Below are 21,855 nucleotides of genomic sequence, written 5' to 3'. Positions count from 1 at the left end.
GTATTTCCATGTTGGTGTCAGGACCCCCCACAGTACGTGACTGTGCCGCTAGGGGCGCCCAGCAGCAACTTCAGCATCGACGTCCGCTTGAGCAGGTCCTCATCTGCGTGCGACGTCGCGTTTGTCCAGCAGGAGGCGTACAGTCTCATCCTGCACCCCTCGGCCAATGGAATACAGTGCTCACTGGTGAGTGACTACGCAACACGGCATGAAAGGTCCCTCAGTGAACACTTTGGTGCTTCTTCAGGTGCAGGATCACATCAAGAAGGATGACAAAGGCGCTCCTCTTCTCAGGTAGAGATCGATAATTCCATACTTGTTGATTGTGGTGTTCAGCTAGCACTGATTGACACTTGTGACCCTCCAGGTTCCTCAACACTTTGTCAGAGGCGGTCAGCGTGACAGTGGGAGACGAGGTATTTCCTGTGTCTTCCGATTACAGCGTATCCGCCAACAAGACCGTCGAACGGGGAGAGTGAGTGGGCTTGACGTCACTTCCTACCTCCCTTTTTGCACAGATTGTCTCTTTACTACAAAGGATGCATCTCTTAATCCAGGGGTGTCCAAAGTGTGGCCTGGGGGCTATTTGCGGCTGGCAGCACATTCTAAAAAACAAAACAAAAAAAACCAGCAATAATGGAAAAACAGTAGTAATTTTACGAGAATAAAGTCAAAATATTAAGACAAAAAAATGTATGATAAAAGTCTGATTTTTACGAGAATAATGTCATAATATTGTGAGAAAAAAATAATTTTAGTAGTTGAAATATTAAGGAACTAAGACTTAGACTTGTTTTAGAGTCGTAGTGTGATGAGTGACAACAAATAAAGTTGTCATTTTTGGAAAATTAGGTTGCGGAAAAAGTTCTGAGAATAATGTCAAAATATTTTGGGGAATAAAGTCATAATTAGAAATAATTAAGAACATTTACAAGAAGAAAGTTGAAATTGTTGGAAAAAGAAAAATAAACCATCAAAAATGGGGAAAAAACGGCTGTAATTTTATGAGAATGTGAGGAAATTCTGATGTTATTTTGACTTCATTTGGAATATTAAAGAAAAAATGTGCTATTTTGTAAAAGTTGTAATATTACGACAACCAAACAATGTTGGAATTTTTGGAAAATTAGGCTGGGGGAGAAAAGTTCTAATATGGGAATAAAGTCAAAATATTATGGGTATAAAGTGAGGAATATTATAATTAAGAAAATTGATGAAGATTATTTAAGAAGAAAGTTGAAATATTTGGAAAAATGTAAAAAAAAAAAAAAGAAGCAAAAATTAGCAATTTTCTCACCAATATCACAATTTTTTCCTTGAATTTATATAACTTCTTAGCACAAATATCAAAGTAGCCCTTGCATCCTGCCATTTCTCAAAATGTTTGGACACCCCTGTTTTAGCGAATGAATGAATGAACTAATGAATGAGTGAGAGATTGGACTAGAGTGCTTAGTTGTTGCTGAGTCTTCATCTTTTGGACAATTGTATGCTTCCTACTTTGTGAGAACACGTTGGAGAGGAGGACCCCTTTCCTGTTCCCTGTGCACAAAGCAAGGTCCACCCAGGCATGCTTGGAAGAAGGTGTTGTTATCAGTGACGTAATGAAGTATCTTCTTGCAGGTACAACAAGGTGCACTGCAGTTTCAAGTCAAAGACGTGCTCTGACCTCGACCTCGGACTCCTGGACTTTGGAGCCTCCTACACCGTCATCCTGGTGGAGGTCAAGAAGTGCACCGCTTGTGTCCCGTCCCTTCTGACAGAGTCCTCACTATGCTCCGTTTTCTTCCAGGATTCGGGTATGATGGCGGCCCACAAGATGGTGGACGTGCAGGCCAACGACGTGCACATCGCCTGGCAGATCCCCCAGTACGTTCTCATCACGGCGGGGGAGGTCATGTTCTCCGTCACGGGCCTGGAGTTCTCCTACTCGCAGGTTAGTTTGTGTTCCAGGTTAGAAGCAGGTCCTCTTGTTGTACAGCTGAGTCTGTGCATGTGGTCTCCCTACAGGCCCCCGCCAACATGAAGTCCGTGCTGCAGGCCGGGTGGCTGCTCACCGTCGCCTTCGGGAACGTCATTGTTTTGATTGTGGCGGAGGGGGCCGGGCTAGAACAGGTAGGACGTGACACTTCCCCAAATGTGGACACTTAAACCATTGACAGTTCGTGGTTCAGATTTTGCAGCGTCACTTTATCACGTTTTTTCTAAATTGTGGTTGACAACGGCCTGTTAAAAATGCATATTTAAGCAAATTTGAAATATTATTGGCCTAAATTAAACATTTTCAAGCATAAAAATGACTGAATGAATATACAAACATAAGGCATTCAAAAGAGGCACTCAAAGACGTTATATGTAGTATTCTACACTGGTCAATATTTCTGTCTACTTTGTGTTATTTTTTGTTACAATGTCTACTGTATTGGGTAAGTAGGAGAGTAAAGGTGTTATTTCATGTCTAGAGGGCTCTAACAATGTTAAAAACAATATTTAGAAAGTCTTAAACAGATTTTCCGTGCTCTTAACTACAAAAATGTGTCGGGTCACCAAGGTTTTTTCCTGTGAGAGCTTGCAACATTTATTTTCATAGCTTGTTTAAACCCAAACAAAGCGAATATGCTTGTTTTTCCAGAACATGAACAAAATGCTGGTGTCCACAGCTCATATTTTGTATTTCTTTCTAGTGTCCTCACATTATTAACTGAAAACCTGAATGAAAAGCAGGCTTGCAGGCACCTCATGTGGTCGTGGGGGGTCCCTGGTTCCCCCGGGCACCTTGTTGGTGACCCCTGGGCTATATTTTAGGAAAGGGGAACTATAAAATTTAGACAAAAACATATTTGATGTACTTTCTCAAAATCACTGGTGAAACTCAGACGATCAGACACCTTCTTTTAGGAGAATTTGGATGTGAGATCAGCTCGATGACACTCTAGCAGGACCCCCAGGCAGTCTGACGAATCCAGCCACTTTTCGGGCTATCCGCCTCTGACTGCCACGCACACACGGGCGCTACATTAGCCGCCCTCCGACCGATGATCACATCGGCAGCCTTGATAACCCAAGTTCCCGCCCCCCAAATGCCGTGCCAAACTAAAGGTTTCAGACATTTTTCGTGGCATGTTTTTCAGGGTGCAAAACTTATATCACTCCCACGACGACAGGTAAGTGCCACATGCTTGTTCTGGTTTTGTGAAGGAAAAGTGGGCGGGAGATGGTTGCTATAGGCTGGATGCTGCAATGGGGGCGGAGCTGACCGGCGTTATAAAGCAAGTATCGGCATATGCCGATACCGTGTTTTTCCATGGAAATGGGCCGATACTGATGGATCGGAGCACCCCTAATTCCATTCAGAACTAAGGAATCCTGCTTTGCATAAATTCACTTATCACTGTTTGGTCTGGAGCCAATTAACTGTGACAAAAGAAGGATTACTGTATAAATTATTAATTATTATTAATTCAGGATGAACGACATGTGTTTTTTGCAAAAAACGGCCTATTTTGGGAGCAAAAAAGCACATATGGGTGGATTTTCCTGCAAAAAACAAAACAAAAAACAATATTTGTGACCAAAAATCAAGGATTCAGTCACGTTTTTATGATGGCCACAGTTTGACCTTGTAACAGATTACTTTATTTACATGATGTCGTATGGGGGAAAAACTTTGAAAGGCGACCCAGCGGTTCCACTCTACCGTTTCGTAGAGTACCCTTCCACAATATGACACAATTAGTAACTTTATCTGATCATCATTAATGATGCAAACGCTGACCTCTACCTCGTGTGCTTGGCAGTGGAAAGAATTCCTGCTGTTTGCTGGCCTGCTGCTGGGCGTCTGCATCATCTTCTCCATCATGGCCTACTTCTACACATACGTGCAGCCCAAGCAGATGGACAACCTCTACCTGGAGGACGAGGACGAGTGCGAGGGCGCGCTGCAGAAGAAGAAGGAGGAAAGTGAAAGCATTCAGCTGAAGAAAGCAGACAAGAGCACCAGACTGTAGTGACAGCCATGTATGTATTATCTCTATTTGATTTATCTGATAATGAAGCAGGGGGACGACACAAGCTTGTGTGTTATAAAGATTAGTGAAGCATATTTACTTTTAAATTGTCAAGACTGAATATCACATTTTTGTGGCTTGTTTCTTTAGATCAGGGGTGGGCAGACCTTTTGACTCACGGGCCACATTGGGTTAAAAAAATGTGGCGGACGGGCCGTCTATATAGAGGTGGCATCAAACAGAACGACATACTTGCTCACGGTGCAACGGAACGAAAGCGCAACACACCCACAGCAAGTGAACGCATCACATAAATCAACAAACAAACGCTAAACATAGCACGTAACTTAAAACTGTTAAAACTGTCCCAAACGCCTGCACAGCATGCTGGGTAGTCCAGCTGCAACAACAATATGAACTATGAACAATAAAGCATTGGATATCAAGAGTATGTTAACTCCTCCTTGTTCACTTCTCTGACGATCTCAACATATTTTGCAATCAAGCAAAAATGCGCCAAACACAGCAAAATGTTGAAGAAAGTGTACCACAACCTACCCAGCATGCCTTGCGGCGGGAATACACGGGTGTTTTCTTATGGCGTGGGTATTGCGCGTATATATTTTGTATGCCCACATGGTGCAGTAGGTTACTTTGTGCGTCGTGTGTGTGTTGTTTGGATGGCTTTTTTGTACAAGCTACAGATTGCGTCTGACAATTGCGGTGAATAGCACTGCAAGACATCTTGCTGGCTACAGTTTCTATGGTAAAGGCTTAAAAAAAGGAATTTGGAAGTGCCCGGTGGCCCGAATTAAGACGCCTGATGTGGCGTGTGGGGCCACAGTTTGTCCACCCCTGCTTTAGATGCTAATTGTTGCTGTTATTGAGATTCTATTGTAATACCATGGCAAGAATGCCTTTTTATTTGTTTAAAATCTACCATGTACCCCCTCCTAGTATTTTCTACAGGCGGTCCTCGTGTTAAGACGCACGCCCATGAGTTATTAATACTGTACAAACAGACAGACAGCTAAGTTATGTGCGCACGGCAGAACACGTTCTCTACACTAAGGAAGGACGTCACTTTTATCCCCTTCATTATGTCTCCTAAGTGCGAGGCAGACTCTTCTGATGACAACGCGTCACAGGCAAAGAAAGTGAATTCCTCGACGAAGCTCGTGGCGCCAGCAGATGATAGCTGGCTCCTTCGCTGACTCGATAACACTTACTGTAGTTGCTGACATAAACAAAACTCTTTTCCTCTGCCTATGTCAAGGTAGTTGTCTACATTCTGGAACATATCTGGCTGGTGCAAGCTGCTTTGCCCTGCCACTTTTCTGTTTGACCTTTGACACACTTACAGATGTTCATCTACTCAGCTAATTATTGAAGAAAGCATTATTTCTATAAACTACTTGTAATCATTCACTAAGTTATTAGATGAATTCATTAAGCAGTTATATCTATACTGTACTTATTCTAAGGCACTCAACAATAATTCAATCAATAGACATCAGTGCAGTTATTCTAAAATCTACTTGTGATAATTATTTACCCACTCAGTAAATAATTTTTTTCTCCACGAGTTAAACTGCACATTTTGGAGTGGCCTTTTATTGTGGCCAACCTAAGGCACATCTATGCAATAATCATGCCGTCTCATCAGCATATTGATACGCCACGCCTGTGAGGTGGATAGATTATGAATGAAGAATGCTCACCAACGCAGACATAGGTTTGTGGTTTGTGAACAATATTTGAGAGAGGGAGGGAGGCCTTTTGTGTTTTTGAAAAAAAGTTTTATATCTCTGAGTTCAACTCAACAAAAATGGGACAAAAACAAAATAACAGTGCACATAAGAATGAGGCCTCAGTCGCATTTGGGAAAAAAAAATCTGAATTGTACTGACATGAAAAAAATCAGATACAGGTCACATACACTACTGGTCAAAAGTTTTAGAACACTCCAATTCCTCCGAAGGAAAAAGCTACATTTTTAAGTGTTAAGATGGTCTGTCTCTCTTCCATTGTTAACTCCCTTTTTTCTTGCCATTTCTGTAGCAACAAACGATTTTCTCCAGTACAATGATGTTCACAAGGGTATGGTACCACAGTGTGGTGCCAACACTGTTTTTATGCAGACAGAGGAGGTAGTAAGTACTCCAGAACTTGGAATACCTGTACGAATTAAGCCTCTTTTTAACCTCTGCCACTTCACTACCTTTGTACCATTTCAAGCTCTTCACTGGATCATTTCAAGGACCCTAGTGAGGATAAGCGGCATAGAAGATGATGGAACTGGAAAAATTGGGGTTCTAAAACTTTCGACCGGTAGTGTCGGAATTGACCTGCAGTGTGAATGTAACCTAGGCGGTGTTGTGGTCTCATTATTGAGACGTCCTCCTCCCAATAAGCCTGTCTCTCCATCCCTTGCAACACCCCTTCCACTGTGCAAGACAACCACGCACACAAAAGTAAGGAATTCTTCTCATTCTTGTTACTGTTTCATTTAATTCTCGGATACGTCTTTCATGTGTTCTGTGTACAGTATGACTCAGGTGTTAATTTAGGTATATTTGGGTTAAGACTATACTAAAACTCGACTTACATGGCCGTTGTTGGAAGAAAACTCGTTGGTAGACCGAGGACCGCCTGCGCAGTACCGTACTTACATTTCTTGTTTTTGTCAGCAGCTGTGCAATTTGTGAACATTTTTTCTTTACGCTGTGAGAGGAGTGTAAAAAGTAAGACTGTCGCTCAGGTGCACTGATGATTTAGCACCTTGTTGTGTACAAAACACTGTCATGTTTGTCAAAACATTGTGGAAGCAAAACATGTTTACATGTGTGAAACATTAAAATGAAGGATGTTGCGCCATTAGCATACAAAACTGTTGTTTATCCTTCCTGCGAGGACGCTGGTGCCGGCGTCCTTCATCATGTTAAGGGGGCGAGACACTGCGTTTGTCCCCCATCTTTCACTTTGATGGCAAGGCGTCCGCCTTCTTTGAATAACGGCGCAGAAAGTGGACACTTTGGTGGCGCGCTTTCTGCCCTGCCCACTTCCTGGATGCAGACTGGAGGGTAAGAAGAAGAGTCATCAGAGATTGTTTATTGCTGTAGTGATGGAGTTCTCTGCTTGTCTAGCAGGAGCTCGGCGACCCTGGCGATGACCTCAGGATGCAGCAGACACTCCAGCAGGTCGTCTGTGGTGATTGTCTCTGATGTCTCCCCATTGTGGTCTCCTTGCGCATAAGGACCCGCTCCGCCGTGTTCTACGGGCAGGTGGCGTACGGGAAGTAGACACGGCCCGAAGGGTACAGCGTCGCGATCACGCCGTCTGATTTGTCCACTTGAGTCCCTCTTGGCTGCGTGAGTGTCAGAGTTCACTTGGTTTGTCCTCCGTCGCTGAGCGTAGGCCTGGACTGCCAGGTTGATGTAGTGCATGTTGTCATTATGGGATGTCACACCTTCCTGCAAGGGAACACAACGACTTTCGTGATGTGGGATGGATCGAATATCATTTTAAAAGCTCCTGAAATGAGGTCATGGGTGGAAACAATGGACAAAAAAGGACCAGCAGCATTAGCTTTGCTGTGCGATGTCTAGCATGATGATGATGTCTAGCGCTGTTGTCTCTCGCTCGGTGGACCCTGGTTCGAGCCCTGGTCATGCAAAGGGACGGCCCAAACGGGTTCCACTTACCTCAGTGGGGTTGAGCCAGTCGTCTGTGTTCTCATCGCTCTTCAGGGCGCACACCACCGTCTTCGTGACGGCCTCGCCTACTCGCGCCGCATAGTCGTCCTCCTGAGAGATGCAAGTTTACATCCTGTTCATGAATCAGTGAGGCAGTAGATTGAGTTGAATTAGGGTGGTGGCGTACGAGTTCAATCCAGGAGTTGACACTGACGGTGATGGCGTCCACCGACTCCACGTAGTGCCACCAGTGTCTGGGCACGTATAGAACCTGGAAGGACAGGACAAAGTTCTCAAGATGCTACACACCACCCCTTGCAGCCACCAGATGGCAGCATTCTTCTTTGTCACCCACACGGTTGAACCCGATTGATTTTCTGCCTTCTCGGCAGTCCTCATTCATTCATCCATCCATGGCTTTGTTTGCTCAACATGCTCAGCAGACACTTTTAGGAACACTAGTTCATCAACACCAATACAAAACAGGCCATGTTTGTTTTCCATTCAGTTGTCACATGAGCAGTGCACACTGTCACATAAAGTTATGTAAGAGGCGACCTCAAGCGAGGCCAGAGATTTAAGAAGCGATTCAAGTGATGACCTATTTAATGGACTGGCCTGAACTTGACCTGCTCACTTTTTGACGAGCCGGCGACGGCGACCTCCATAAAAGCTGAGCACGAGCGAGGTTGGCTGGGGTCATTAACTCCCGTTAGACTTTTATGGACGGACAGTAAGACGGGACATTTGTGCTCTTAGACGCCTTGCTACGTGTGTGCGTGAAAATACTGGCGGTCAATCACCTGCCCAGGCTGCAGGGTGACTGTGTGGGCCCTGGCGCTCCTAAATGCAGGGAACCTCTTCAGGTCAGGATGCAGGACGTCCACGCGGCTGAAGACACTGGACTCCTCGTAGGGGATCCTGGTCGGGTATAGTTTGGACGTGTCCTCTGGTGGGAACAGGTGCCAACGCTTCCTGCACACCGGGCGGACAGTGCAGCCGAACATGTTTGACCAAAAATATGTGGTGGTGGTTATGGTTTCTTACACTTTTATGATACCTGCTATTACGTTATTGTAGCTGATCTGATCCGAACTCCATCAAGAAAACGACTGTTTTATAAATGGCATGTTTGTCAGTGTGGATGCAAAGTTCTTACAAATCAGCGTCGTGGTGAAAGTGAAAGTGCATCTGTTAGAAGCAGAAGCCACGCTGCGACGATGTCAGCGCTTACCGTCCTTGTACCTGCAGGACCAGGTTACAGCCGTAAGAGTCCAGGTGGCATGGTGTGTTGGCCCCATCTGAGCCGATCCATAAGGTGCTTTCCTGTCCGTTCCGCCCCTCGAACCCAAACACCTCCCACTTTACATCCTGTAACACAAACACAGTAGCTGCAGTGATGACTTTATGTTGCGACAACAATATTCCGCTCTGTCAAATGAAGTCGTCATCACACAAGCAGGCAGCAGTAGATGGCAAACGGGTCAGCCTCGCCTTGAGGCACATTTGACAGCGCACCGTTTGCCTGCTGAAAAGCAGCGATAATGGCAGGTGGACACGCTGGGAAAATTAATCTGCCAAATAAAAGTCAGCGTGTGCGTGCTCGGCGCTCGGGAAGAGACGACCCTTTAATGTCTTTATCTCTCACACGCTGTAAGGAGAAGCTCTGCATTTGAAATGAAACTGCCAAAACCTGAGGATTATTTTTTGTCATTCAATTTACACTGTGGGATTGCCTGAAGCCTTTTAATCTTCTTATAAAATGGTAATAGTATATGAATATAATAGTTTCAATCATAAGCAGCCTGGTTTAAAATGTATTTCCATCTTCCTTCAGTGCAGTGTACGTTCATGGAATGCCAGGACTTTGTCTTCTGGGTCTTACTAGTAGCAGAATCACACTCGTGTAAAACATCTAGAATGTCATTAAGTAGAACGCAGACGTCCGTCAAGGCCGAACAATCCTCAACATGACCGACTGACTCGTTTGATGGCAAGTGTCAAGCGATGACATTCCACTACAGGCCTGTAGGTGGCAGTAACTTGCATTACAAAGTGGGTGTCATCTGCTGGATATGGTGGGTCACTGGCCCCGGACCCCCAACCCATGTGACCCACCCACCCACCCAGTCAGAAAGCCATTGCCATAACTGAGCATTTTTTATGCTATTTTCGATAGAAAACCTGTTTACAACCTTCTAAATACGTTTTTTTTTTACATTATTAGAGAGCTCTGGACATAAAACAACACCCCTATAGTTGCCTTCACACTATATATTTGGGAAATAAGCCATTAAAGACATTAACAAGACTCCTGCTTGTGTGTGTTGCTGTAAATGTGTTCAGGCGCAGAAGGGAAATGACGTTGGGGATTCAGACTTGAGTTTCACAATAACTAACAGTAGCCTGTGTTGGGGATTATTGTGTTTTTAACTTTGTGATTATTGTGCCTGTTTCATTGTTGTACCTCATTCAAACCTGCAATAAAAGCCTGTTGTTCCGGCGATCCTAGTGTGGTGCTTGTGTGTCTCACAGAACATTACAGCAACATTACTGACACCTAGTGACCACTACATATCATTGTATTTGTATTTCACTTCATTTAGCCATTTTTATGCTTCAAAATGCTTAAGGCAAAAAAAGGCGGAAATTTAGTTTAAATAGGTATTTTTTTTAAACTAATAACAGATCGTATTCAACCACAAAACAGCAAGATTTATTAATTAATATATTTATGAAAAACCATGATAGAGTGAAGCCACGAAGTTTGAAGCGTGAAGTGGCAAGGGCCAACTGCACCGCTATTTGGATACATCAGAAACATCCCAGGATGATGCACCACTTCCCCCCCAAAAATGCAAATGTTAAATTAATGCTCAAAGCCAAGCAACACTGTTGCCGGACCTTGTTGCTAAATCTGGCGACATTCCAAACCCTCTTGGTGCCATTTTCTCAAATGCGACTAGCGACAAATCTAGCGCCGTTTTTTCTGGCGTTGTCGGAGAGCTTTCTGGTATTTGACTCACTTTTTTTGTCTCTCCTACGAGGTTATGCTTTTTTCCTATAGCATCTCTTACGATATCATATGCAAATAATGTGCAAATTCACCAATGACATCATCGAGCGACTTCTAGGACAGCCAAAAGCCACTTTTCTTACTGAGGACTTGGCAACAGTGCGATCAAGTTGGTCCCACTTATGTTTACAACCCACCCATGCTTTTGGTTATGCTGACAACGGCTTATAAAGCCTTTGCGAGAAGCAGAGGTTTTAATGGCCGTTAGTTCCAGCTGTGATTTTCATGAACAAATTGAGGAGCTCCTATGTTTGCAGGCTCGAGGTTACCTCAAACATGGACGGCTGATCTGCAAAGAGCATGGCGATGTACTTGTAGTCAGCATAGGCCCAATACTCTGACGAGGAGTAGTCACAGAAAGGACCCACATCCTCCCCGTCCTCACCTTTGACCCAACTCAGAAAGTGAGCCATCTTTGCTTCAATGTAAGCACACTGGGTTTCAAAGAGCGGCACTACGGGCAGAAAGAAACAAAAGAAGAAATGTTGTTTTCGCTTTTAACAGACAAAAGTGCAAGGATGTTTTCACACAAAGACCAACGCTGCTTCACACGGTGTGCACAATCTTTGCTGTTACCGTTAGTCTCGCCTTTTCTCCCCAGTCGGAAGCGAACGCTTCTGTCCCCGAGACGTTCGCACAGGTTTTCTGCAGTCCAGTGGAGGACAGGCCAGCCGTGTGTCATGTTCAAGAAGACAGCAGGCTCCTGCAAGTGACCTACAATCCTCTGGGCCTGATCTGGACTGAAGGCTGGGGTGTGGGCGGCCATTGCCTGTAATGTACACAAAAACACGACATAGATATTGACTTGTAATCAGTGACGTCCTCAAAGATAAACGCGTCTCCACCATACTTCCACCTAAGGGAGCGACACTTCCCTTTTATCGTAGGTGTGAATAACAGGATAGGATTATACCACTGCTCCGCCCAGGCTTAGTGTAACGAACCAATAGGAGGAGGGTGTTGGCACACCAATTCCGCCCACTCTTACTGTATTTTAGGCCTAAGCTACCAGCACTTATTAGTTTGCTGACGAAGCTCTTCGGATGAGGAGCGAAACGTCCGACACCTTCTACACAGAAGTACAGATGACGTCTCAAGAAGCCTTTTCCTCCATACTTCCACCTAAGTCATTTACAACAATATGCATATCCACAGGAGTAGGTGTGCCTCCTTCATTTGTTAAGCTTCTGAGGTAGTACAAATGGAAGGTGGGTTTTCGGTCAGGGTTCAGAAGCTGAGTATTTTCTTAAGGTCCGTGCGACTTCAAGATAAAACAATAATCACCTGAGAACCAGCAATGCATTTTTGTCCTCTTTAAGGGACAAGCGTTTGAGGGGAAAAAGACAAGGAAGAAAAAAACTTCCAAATAGACGAAGAAGGAAACCCTCCAATGCACCACGTTTAGCATACTGGAATATTGTGACAGCACCTCCAGCAAAACGTAAAACTGACAATGACAATTGCTTCTCTGTCAGCCTTAGAAAGGAGCTGATCTGAAACGGGAGGACTGTGTGGCCGTCTGCATGGACGCAGTACAGGCAAAGGCAGGGCTGCAGGCGCTCATCAAGCGCGTCTCCCCCTCGACGGGCAGTGGACGCACTGCGTGAGCCACATACGCACATGTATACACTCAACAAAAACATAAACACATCAGTTGTTTTTAAACTCCCAATTTTCATTAGACTGCATAGTTGGCCACAATAAAAGGCCATTCCAAAATGTGCACTTTTATCACACAGCACAATGCCACAGACGTGGCAACGCTGACTGCAGGAATTTCCACCAGAGCTGTTGGGCTTTTCAGAGAATTTGGCACCACACATCCATCATCTTCACCTCCATGATCGCCTGAGACCCGCCACACAGACAGCTGCTGTCAGAAGGCATTTCAGAGAAGCTCATCTGCATGTCATTCTCATCGGGATCTTGACCTGACTGCAGTTCATCGTCGTAACAGGCTCGAGTGGGGAAATGCTCACATTCGATGGCATCCTGCACTTTGGAGAGTACAGTGCAGATAAACTGCATATTTTGTAGTGGCCTTTTATTATGGCTAACCTAACGGTTGGGCGGCACTGGCTCAGGCGGTAGAGGAGGTGGTCCAGCAACCAGAAGGTTGGTGGTTTGATCCTCGCACCCTCCACCCAGTCACCGTTATTGTGTCCCTGGGCAAGACACTTCATCCACCTTGCCTCCAGTGCTGCCCACACTGGTGTATGAATGTGAGGTGGTGGTCGGAGAGGCTGCAGGTGTGAATTGGCAGCCATACTTCCATCAGTCTGTGTCTACAGATGTAGATTACCACCACCAGTGTGTGACTGAGGCGCTACATGAAATCTAATCCCTTATTAAGGTACCATTGTAAGGTGGATGGGTTATGAATTATGAGTGCTCACTGACACTAATTTTGACAGATTTGCAAACAAGATAGGCCATTTGTGTTCATAGAAAAAGTTTTCTTTGAGTTCAGCTCGTGAAAAATGGGAACAAAAAGTCAAGTATTTGTGTTTATATTTTTGTTGAGCTTCTATGTTGCGAAACAGTCTACCTCGAGACCATGTGTCTTATGCACCCGGCTCAGGGGACTTGGAATATTTACAGCTGGTGTTTTGTTCACTATGCAGTCAATAACAGTCATTCTTGTTGATGCGGAGTCGGTGTTGTGGTCCACTTTGGACGCCATTTAAATCTTCAACTTCTTCTTGAAGAAAGAAATTGTCGTACTCTTAAGCCTTTCACCTGCTCTTCCTTGTCTCTCAGTTTATTTATTTACTTCTTTGTACAGCTGCACTGGAACAGTTCTTTTCCCCATTTTCTTGGCTGATCGATTGCTCAGCAACTTAGCCTTTTCTTCTGCAAACTCTCTTGCCACCGGTGCTCCTTTTAAGCTGGCTTTCAGTTCTTGAATCTTCTGGTTCTTTAATTCAATGCTCCCTCTCTTTGTCTTCAGAGCCTGATTGTCGACATGTTTGGGATTTTTCAGTTCACAAAATAGGCAATATCATTAGAAAACACTCCATTAACTTCCACTGCTATGCAGATGACACACAACTGTACTTATCAATGAAACCTAACCAAACTAGTCAGCTGTCCAAACTCCAGGTGTGTCTCAACGACATAAAGAGCTGGATGACCTCAAACTTTTTACTGTTAAACTCTGATAAAACTGAAATCACAGTCCTTGGTTCCCAGCACCTCAGAGACAACATTGCAAATGATATTACTGCCCCAGATGGTCTGGCACTCACCCCCCACGATGCAGTCAGAAAGACCTAGGTGTCATCTTCCATGGCAGAGCATTCAGTTATCAGGCTCTGTTGTGGAACCATCTCGCCAACTCAATCCGGGCGGCAGACACCCTCTCCCTATTTAAAAGACTTAAAACTTACCTCTTTGCTAACGCATACAGTTAGAACTGACCCCTGATACGCTGATATGTACAGTATCAGAGACACTCCTCTATGTTTCTTGGACTCAGACTTCTGGCTTGATCATCTACCATCTATCCCTCTACTCTATTTTTATATCTTAACCCAACCGGTCGAGACAGACGGCCGCCACACATAGCCTAGGTTCTGTTCAAGGTTTCTTCCCCAGAGGGAGTTTTTCCTTTCCTCTGTCGCCAAGTGCTTGCTCATGCGGGGTTTCAGTTGGCTCTCTGTTTTTCATTTATGAATGTGACCTCCATGTGTAAAGTGCCATGAGATAACTGTTGTTGTGATTTGGCGATATATAAATAATTGATTGACTCAAATTCTGGACTGATACTTTTGTGTAAGAGCAGCCTTTGATGTGGACATAAAGTCTTCTCTTCCCCGGGGTTGAGTACTTCCTTGGTACTACTCGTGGACCCAGCAGATGATGTTGGTTCCTGAGGAGCAACTATTGTAGTCACAATAGGAGAGGGACTGACTACTACTCGCTTTACCAATGCATGGATCTCCACCTCTGCTGTCTTGCACTTGACTTTCAGTGGTTCTACCTGAGTCATCTTCTCCTGAGATGCTGATGTGTCATGACCGGGGAAGATGAAGTTTCATGACAAATCTTTGCAAATGCTTAAAACGCGTTTGTATCGCTCAGCATCTGCTACTGCTTCAAAGTGTTATCAAGAAGAATCTTCACTTTTGTGCTAAAGAAACCTATCACGATGCGATAGTGCTACACCAGGTTGGCGATGAGGATTGACAACCTTGCGTCTTTTTTGGTGGCGATGTCTGGAAATTAAGAGGTGAAAAATGACTGCATCAAATGAAAAAAAGAGGCATACATGCAGACCTATGGTTCCATTAAAAATAGACACCCTTGATCATGCGTAGGCTCAGCTTGTAGGCCTTCGCCTTTAGGCTAATAGAATACATTTTCTTTGCCGCTTATCCTCACGAGGGTGGCGGGGGTATGCTGGAGCCTATCCCAGCTGACTTCAGGCGAGAGGCGGGGTATACCCTGGATTAGTCGCCAGCCAATCGCAGGACTGCTTTTTTTATCCAATGTAATTATGATATCTATATAATACAAACTTTGCATTACTTTCTATTCACGATGTTTATTTTCATTTGAAAAATGGGGCAACAAACGACATTTTTGTATAGTTTGCAGCATCACCACACAACAACACTGATAGCACAGAGGTGATCGTGACATGCACCAATTTCGGGTCAAAAATGGCATTTGAAGCACCGATAAACAATTAATCGAGCCTGCTGTGCGTAATTTGCTCCTGTCGGTCACCTTAAAAGCTAGTTAGCATGAACTCACCTCGAAGCTATTCTGCGTTGATAAACGTCACGTAAGTACCGACATCAAATGGCAAACAGCAGCTGCATGTCGTGTATATTCGTGTCATGCAAAACAACATACCGTCGAGTTGGAGTGTGGTCGTCTGCCAAAAAAAGAAACAAGGAAAAGGTGCTCAAACAAAGGGGCTCCCACCTTCTCAAAGCACGTGCTTTGGAGATTTGGACAGAGGTAAACAAACTTCACGTGACGGAGAAGTGACGTACCCTATTTCCGTTTGGTTTAGACATGCTCACTGTGGAAATTACTCCATTACGGCTCCGCTCACGGAGCAACGCCGTGACTCCAGCTAGTTACACAAGGCGAGCCGAAATGGCGGCTGAAGGGCCATAGTTTCCAATTTAGGTTTCGACAGCGGAAACTGGACTCCTGAGCGCACGCGCAGTTCAGTTCCGTAAGCGTCCGGTTGTTTTGTTTGTTAGCGACAGCAAGGGAGACAAGTGTTTATTCACCGACGCCAAAGGGTCACTAAAGACGGCTTTCAGCTTGAGCCATCTCACGGTGTATCCAGGATGGGTGCCGCTTCGAGCACCGAGGCAGAGAGGGAGCCACTTCTCGTCCCGTCTCATGCCGAGGCGAGCGGTCCACCAGTCAACAGCCGAGTATTCGGTCGAAGATGGCTGGTTCTGAGCCTATTCTCCCTGCTGGCCCTCATGCAGGGCATGGTGTGGAACTTCTGGGGGCCCATCCAGAACTCGGCCGTCCACGCCTTCGGCTTCACTAAGTCCGACATCGCCGTACTGGTTCTGTGGGGTCCAGTGGGCTTCATCCCATGGCTGCTGTTCATGTGGGTCATGGATAAAAGAGGTGAGGTCGGACGTCTGCTTTAAAATTCACTAAAAAGAACGTGTCTAGAAAATATTGAGTAGATTTGAACCCAACTTCCTGCTCAATATAACGTATTGATTTGTATCTGGAATGCTAAGAAGCACAACAAAGCCTGTGATAACAATAGTATCACGGCACACAGGTTCTATTATCAATTTTAACAAGTGGATTCTTGTGATTCCTAGCGTCTTCATTAGGGTTAAAGCAACTTTAGTCAATGCTTAAAATCTTCCTATTTACCAAATAAGTCTTTCACATGCTACAAATTGAAAGTAGAGGCATCACAACATTGTGTAAAGTAGCTTTTCACTAGCATGTGTTGGTTCATTCATTTTCTATAGCATTTATCCACATTAGGGTGATGGGGGAGTTGGAGTCTATCTCAGCTGACTTTTATGGTGAGAGGCGGGGTTCACCCTGGGCTGTTCACCTGTCAATCACAGGACTCATATAGTCCAACTACCATTCACATTCACATCTACGGACAATTTAGTCTCCAGGTAGCTTTTTTTGGGATGAGGGAGGAAGCCGGGGTACTTGAAGAAAGCCCACAGGCACAGGGAGAACATTCAAACTCCACACAGATGTTCCAGCAGACTTTTGAACCCGGACCACTAAGAGGCCACCTTGCGGCCCATCATGTGACTCATGAAATAGAAAAAAACTTTGCCAGAAATTGTGTAACTCTTCTTGTGATGTTTGACTCATCACAACGCTCTCTTCAAACATGTCACGGTGGTGTAACGACCATAAAAACATGAAATAAGACACATGGTGATTGTCAGACCTGGAAAGCCGTGACTCTACTTTGCTGCTTATTCAACCGGGTCAGCAGTCACAAACTGTTATGAAGACCTCCTTTATGGAACCTTGTTAAAGCAGAGACAGGCCTTACTTGTTGCCGATGTATGACACACGCGCACACAGGTCCACTCTGACGTAACTCGATCCCTGAGGGTAAAAGCTGTTTATGATCAACAAGGTGAGAAAATGTGGATGTGATGCGTTCAGGGTCGACTTCTGTGAAAAATGTACTTGACCTGTGACCTGTCTGTGTTTGACACTGGATGTTTTTTTTAATTGCTCCTGGTGGCATTCGAGCCCTCTCAGGATTTTCCGGTTCTGCGCGCTTAAAAAACAAACCACTTGATGAGGTATGCTATCTTGATGAAGCTCCCGGCACAAGATCTGGGTTAAAACGGTGCCTGTCATGACTTATAGGATCTTTTTTTTTCCGTAGCTCTGTTGTTGATGAACTGAATATGCACTGGTGATCACTGTGCACGACCAATTCAACCAGGGGTGTCCAAACTTTTCACACATACTGAAAAATGAAAGGATGCAGAGGCCCCAACTGCGCAGCTTTGTGATATCGGTGAGAAAGCGTTTCATGACTAAAGTCGGTCTTTGCGCTCTTTTTTTTTTCCTCCATTTTTTTTCAAATATTTGTTATTAAATAATCTTTGTAAATGTACTTTTTGGAATATTATGACTTTATTTCCAAAATACTGTGACTTTATTCCCATACTCATGTTTTTCCCCACCTTAATTTTGCACCTTTTTTCTCATTAGAATAAAACTTTTTAATTCATATTTTGACTTTATTCTCATAAAATTACATTTTTTTTTCATTTTTCAACTATTTCAACTTTCTCTTTAATTACGACTTAATTCCCATAAAGTTTTGACTCTATTCTTGTATCAGAACTTTTTCCGCTAATCTCATTTTCATTTTTTCTCATAATATTAGCAACTTTGCTTTTCTTGAGTATTTCAACATAATGCTACTAAAATGATGGTATTTTTCCTCATAATATTACGACATTATTTACATTTGTTATTTTCAATTACTCCTGATTTTTGCGATTTGTTTTTTTTTGTTTTTGTTTTTTTTGACCATGGCCTATTATTAGTAAAAACATATCGAAAGACAAGTTTTATACGTACTATTATGGTCACTAGGCATCAGTAATGTTATGAGACATTTTGTTATGAGACGTGCCGACGTGCCAAGGCTGAGATAGAGTATGGGGAAGTGGTAAGTTTTTGGCTTCTTCGTCCTTCTTCCCCACCCCTTTTGAAACATTTTAAGTTTAGAATAAGTAAATTCCAAAATGATGTAAAAAAAAAAAAAGAATAATAGGAGTGTAAAAGTGACTATTGTGGTGTTATTTCACGTCAAGAGGTCTCTAGTAATGTTAATTTAGAAAGTCATCAACAGGTTTTCTATGCTCTAACTATGAAAATATTTAGTTTATTGATATTGAATCCTACTTTGCGGAAATTGACTTATTGCGGCTGGTTCTGAGAAGCAACTATCCGCGATAAACGAGGAACAACTGTATTTTTAGAATGTGCCGCGGCCAATAAGAAAACAGCCCTGGGTCGCAAATGGCCCCCGTGCCACACTTTGGGTAGCCCTGAATCAAACCCTAATTTAAACTTTAAAATAGAAAACGTAAATAGAGATGCTGGATATTGGCTTTATTACCGATATCTGAAATTGTCCAGCACTTCATTACCGATACCGCTATAGGCAAACGTTCTGTAATGAACACATTATGCTTCTTTTACTGTGATGCCATGGTGGCGCTGTTTTTTGCAAAATAAGACAAATACTGCAATATGCAACACAATGTAGAAAAAAATGGCCAAAATCGATATCATTACTGTCGGAAATAATTACATTAATGTGGGCAGACATCCCTCAACATAAATGTACTGTTGCGCTCTCCCCACAGTCATTCCTAAATAGTCTATATAGCACAACCACCGACGCCTATGACGCGAGAGTAGAACAGAAAGTTTAGTTTCCCAAGCAAGTCTGGCGTGGTGAAACTGCAAAAAGGCCGCTTCCACACCCCATCTAGAAGACGCTTCCTGTTGTCACTCATTAAATGAGGAACTGTGGGATCCCTCACATCAGTAGCAGTCAGAGATGGGGACTCGAGTTCTTAAGTCGCACACAGAGAGACCACAGAGTAGACTTGTACTCGTGCTCCAAAGGCTTCACACTCAACTCTGACTCGTGCTTTGGGAGTCGTGAAAAAATCATGGGTTTTTTTCCCCTTTCTTTTCTTTTTTTCCTCCACATGTTAACAATGGGAAACTCTAAACCGTCTGAGGAGCTTAATGTCATTCCCTCCTTTTTTGACATCGTAACCATGGTAACCATATTACGCATTCCCAGATGACACTATGATAGGAGGCTCATTGAAACAAGAAGAGACATGAGACATTTATTTTTTTACAGACTTGAGACGTGACTTGGACTCGCGGCCAAAGACTTGAGACTTAACCAAGTCTCACCCCACAAAGACTTGAGACTTGGAGTTGTGACCAAAGACCTGAGGCTTGTCTTTGAGTTGCAAAAAAAGGCTTGTGAACATCTCTGTTAGCAGTCAAAGTATTCTGTACCATCCATTTAAGGCAGGGGTGTCCAAAGTGCCAGGGGTCATTGGCGGCACAACTTGTTTTTTTGGTTTTTTTTTAAATTGGCCGGTGGCGCATTCTAAAAATACATTTAAACATGAAAATTAAAACAACATGTTGAAAAAAGAGCAAAAAGGTGTACTGTAACAAGAAAAAGGTAAAAATGTAGCAATAATAACAATATAATTTGTCAACTATAACATGAAGCTGACATGCAGGCTGTTTTTCTTTAAATATTTACAATGTCTTGGCTTGGTTTTATAATATATAAAAAAAAGCCAATATGGCTGAATCCATTGGTTTGCTGTACCACTGGTCTACTAGCACGACAGCAAAAATGGATCTAAAATCCAATCTGAACACTGCAAAAAAAAAAGAAGCAAGATTTAACACAGTGGAGCCTTGGTTAGCATTATTAATCCATTCCAGGTGGTCAGACTCTAACCAAAACGGACCCTAACCGAATCAGAAGACATACGCACTGGACACCACCCTCCCGTTTTGCCATGAGTTATTTATTGAATTCAATGGTGTTTTTCACCTGAATAACCCAAAAATGGAGCCAAAGAAAGTTGCGAAAGCCAATGTTTTGATAAAAAAGGTGAGAAGCACTATTGAATTCACGAAATAACTCATGATAACACAGGAAGGTGGTGTCCGTGTTGATCTCACTGCCACATCGGCAGTGTAACCTTAAATGTTCATTTATTCCTTTAATTTGTCATTTATATGCATGCAGAATTAAAACTATAATTGTAAAACTATAAAAACAAGTTTTGTGTTAACATCTTTGAGAGTCAACTGCTGATGACATCATAGATGGGTGATGTAGCTGACTTCCAGCTACCAAGGATGTTTTGTAATAAAAAATACATTAAGAACACAGTTGGACTCACGTGGTGTATCAACAACGCGACGCGTGCCATATTGTACGCTAACCAGAGAATGCACGCAAACCGAGGCAAAATTGTGGCTTAAATTTTTTACATTAACCGAAAAACACGCTAACCGCAGTGGATTCTAACCAAGCTTCCACTGTATCTTAAATCAATGTACGTATTTTTCACTAACAAGATATTTTCTCTGCTATATTTTAGGCAAATTTGCAGATTTTAGGTAATAGCTACTCATGGCTGATACAGTTTATATTGGTTGATTGGGGGAGAGACATTGGTCATTTCCACAATGGGAAAACGTCAGAAAAACCAAGAAGAAAGATCTCCACCATTGTTGTTTCCATGTCACACTACAGTGTTCCCTCGTGTATCGCAGGGGATAGGTTCCCAAAATAGTCCGCAATAAGTGAAATCCGTGAAGTAGCCATCTTTATTTGTTTACAATTATTATATATGTTTTAAGGCCTTAAAAGCCCTCACAATACACCTTATACACTTTTCTCAGACAGGCATTAACATTTTGTCACATTTCTCTCTTGTCTAAACACTCTCAAAGTTCACATTTCATTTGGATTTTAATGATCAACCTACCAGGGTGGACACATGAAATTATGAAGTGTCTCACGTGCCTCGTCCTGGCGCTGTTGGGCTGTAGCGTTTTTGTATCCTTGTTAAAACATATTGCTCCATCCGTCGTACTCCTCTTTGTCCTCCTCCTTGAACCGAAGATTCATTTAGCCGGTTAGCTCCTTATTCTTCTTCTTCTTCTTCTGTTGTTTATTGGCGGTTAGCAAGCAGCTCACACAGATAGCTAGTTTGCTAGCGACTATTGACCACAGCAGAAACGGCACGAAGGAGATTGGCAATGGTCTACAGCCAATCAATCAGGACGCAGAACACAATGGGCGGGTTCTCCCTGAGCCAATAAGGACTGTTGTGGCTCTATATTTCGCTGGCTGTTCCTAAATATGTGTACAAGCATATCCTGAGATGAGGTGTAGCTGCACACGTCTTCAACTCTCACATGCGTATACAACACCCTCTACTGGTAGCAGTAGTAAATACAGTAACAGACACATACAACAAGATACCAGGTCGCTGTAATACACCAGAAGGACGCAGAA

The 21,855-nt window shown here is 43.5% G+C and overlaps 3 protein-coding genes across 7 annotated transcripts in view; 2 read left to right on the top strand and 1 right to left on the bottom strand.

Moving 5' to 3' along the window:
* The window catches only part of slc15a2 (solute carrier family 15 member 2), a 30,522-nt gene extending 20,322 nt beyond the window's left edge, over positions 1 to 10,200 (top strand). For all 3 annotated transcript variants that reach the window (XM_054786377.1, XM_054786379.1, XM_054786378.1), the window contains 7 exons: positions 22 to 186; positions 248 to 294; positions 368 to 475; positions 1,624 to 1,723; positions 1,793 to 1,936; positions 2,011 to 2,115; positions 3,798 to 10,200. In XM_054786377.1, the coding sequence (XP_054642352.1) occupies positions 22 to 186; positions 248 to 294; positions 368 to 475; positions 1,624 to 1,723; positions 1,793 to 1,936; positions 2,011 to 2,115; positions 3,798 to 4,007 (879 nt within the window). In that variant the 3' untranslated portion in view covers positions 4,008 to 10,200. The remainder of the gene's footprint in view (positions 1 to 21; positions 187 to 247; positions 295 to 367; positions 476 to 1,623; positions 1,724 to 1,792; positions 1,937 to 2,010; positions 2,116 to 3,797) is intronic.
* Positions 45 to 16,081, bottom strand: hspbap1 (hspb associated protein 1). 3 transcript variants are annotated; one of them, XM_054786382.1, is made up of 10 exons: positions 15,782 to 16,081; positions 15,639 to 15,660; positions 11,355 to 11,547; positions 11,048 to 11,232; positions 8,937 to 9,073; positions 8,506 to 8,677; positions 7,890 to 7,973; positions 7,712 to 7,813; positions 3,782 to 7,480; positions 45 to 605 (listed from the first exon to the last, which is right to left on the bottom strand). In XM_054786382.1, exons 3-9 carry the CDS (start codon positions 11,542 to 11,544, stop codon positions 7,118 to 7,120), a joined length of 1,233 nt encoding a protein of 410 aa, XP_054642357.1. In that variant the 5' UTR covers positions 11,545 to 11,547; positions 15,639 to 15,660; positions 15,782 to 16,081; the 3' UTR covers positions 45 to 605; positions 3,782 to 7,117. The 3 variants fall into 3 exon arrangements, with proteins under 3 accessions (XP_054642357.1, XP_054642358.1, XP_054642356.1); XM_054786383.1 differs by lacking the exons at positions 15,639 to 15,660; positions 15,782 to 16,081 and adding an exon at positions 14,027 to 14,696; XM_054786381.1 differs by lacking the exons at positions 45 to 605; positions 15,782 to 16,081 and adding an exon at positions 3,461 to 3,713 and having other exon boundaries at positions 15,639 to 15,756.
* slc49a4 (solute carrier family 49 member 4) overlaps positions 15,844 to 21,855 on the top strand; it is a 46,010-nt gene continuing 39,998 nt past the window's right edge. Inside the window, exon 1 of the mRNA XM_054786380.1 lies at positions 15,844 to 16,382. Coding sequence (XP_054642355.1) covers positions 16,088 to 16,382 — 295 coding nt within the window. The 5' untranslated portion in view covers positions 15,844 to 16,087. The remainder of the gene's footprint in view (positions 16,383 to 21,855) is intronic.

Source organism: Dunckerocampus dactyliophorus, chromosome 9 (assembly GCF_027744805.1).
Source record: "Dunckerocampus dactyliophorus isolate RoL2022-P2 chromosome 9, RoL_Ddac_1.1, whole genome shotgun sequence".
Taxonomy (NCBI): Eukaryota; Metazoa; Chordata; class Actinopteri; order Syngnathiformes; family Syngnathidae; genus Dunckerocampus; species Dunckerocampus dactyliophorus.
The sequence above is the reverse complement of the archived record's forward strand: the minus strand, read 5'-3'. Positions and strand labels throughout refer to the sequence as shown.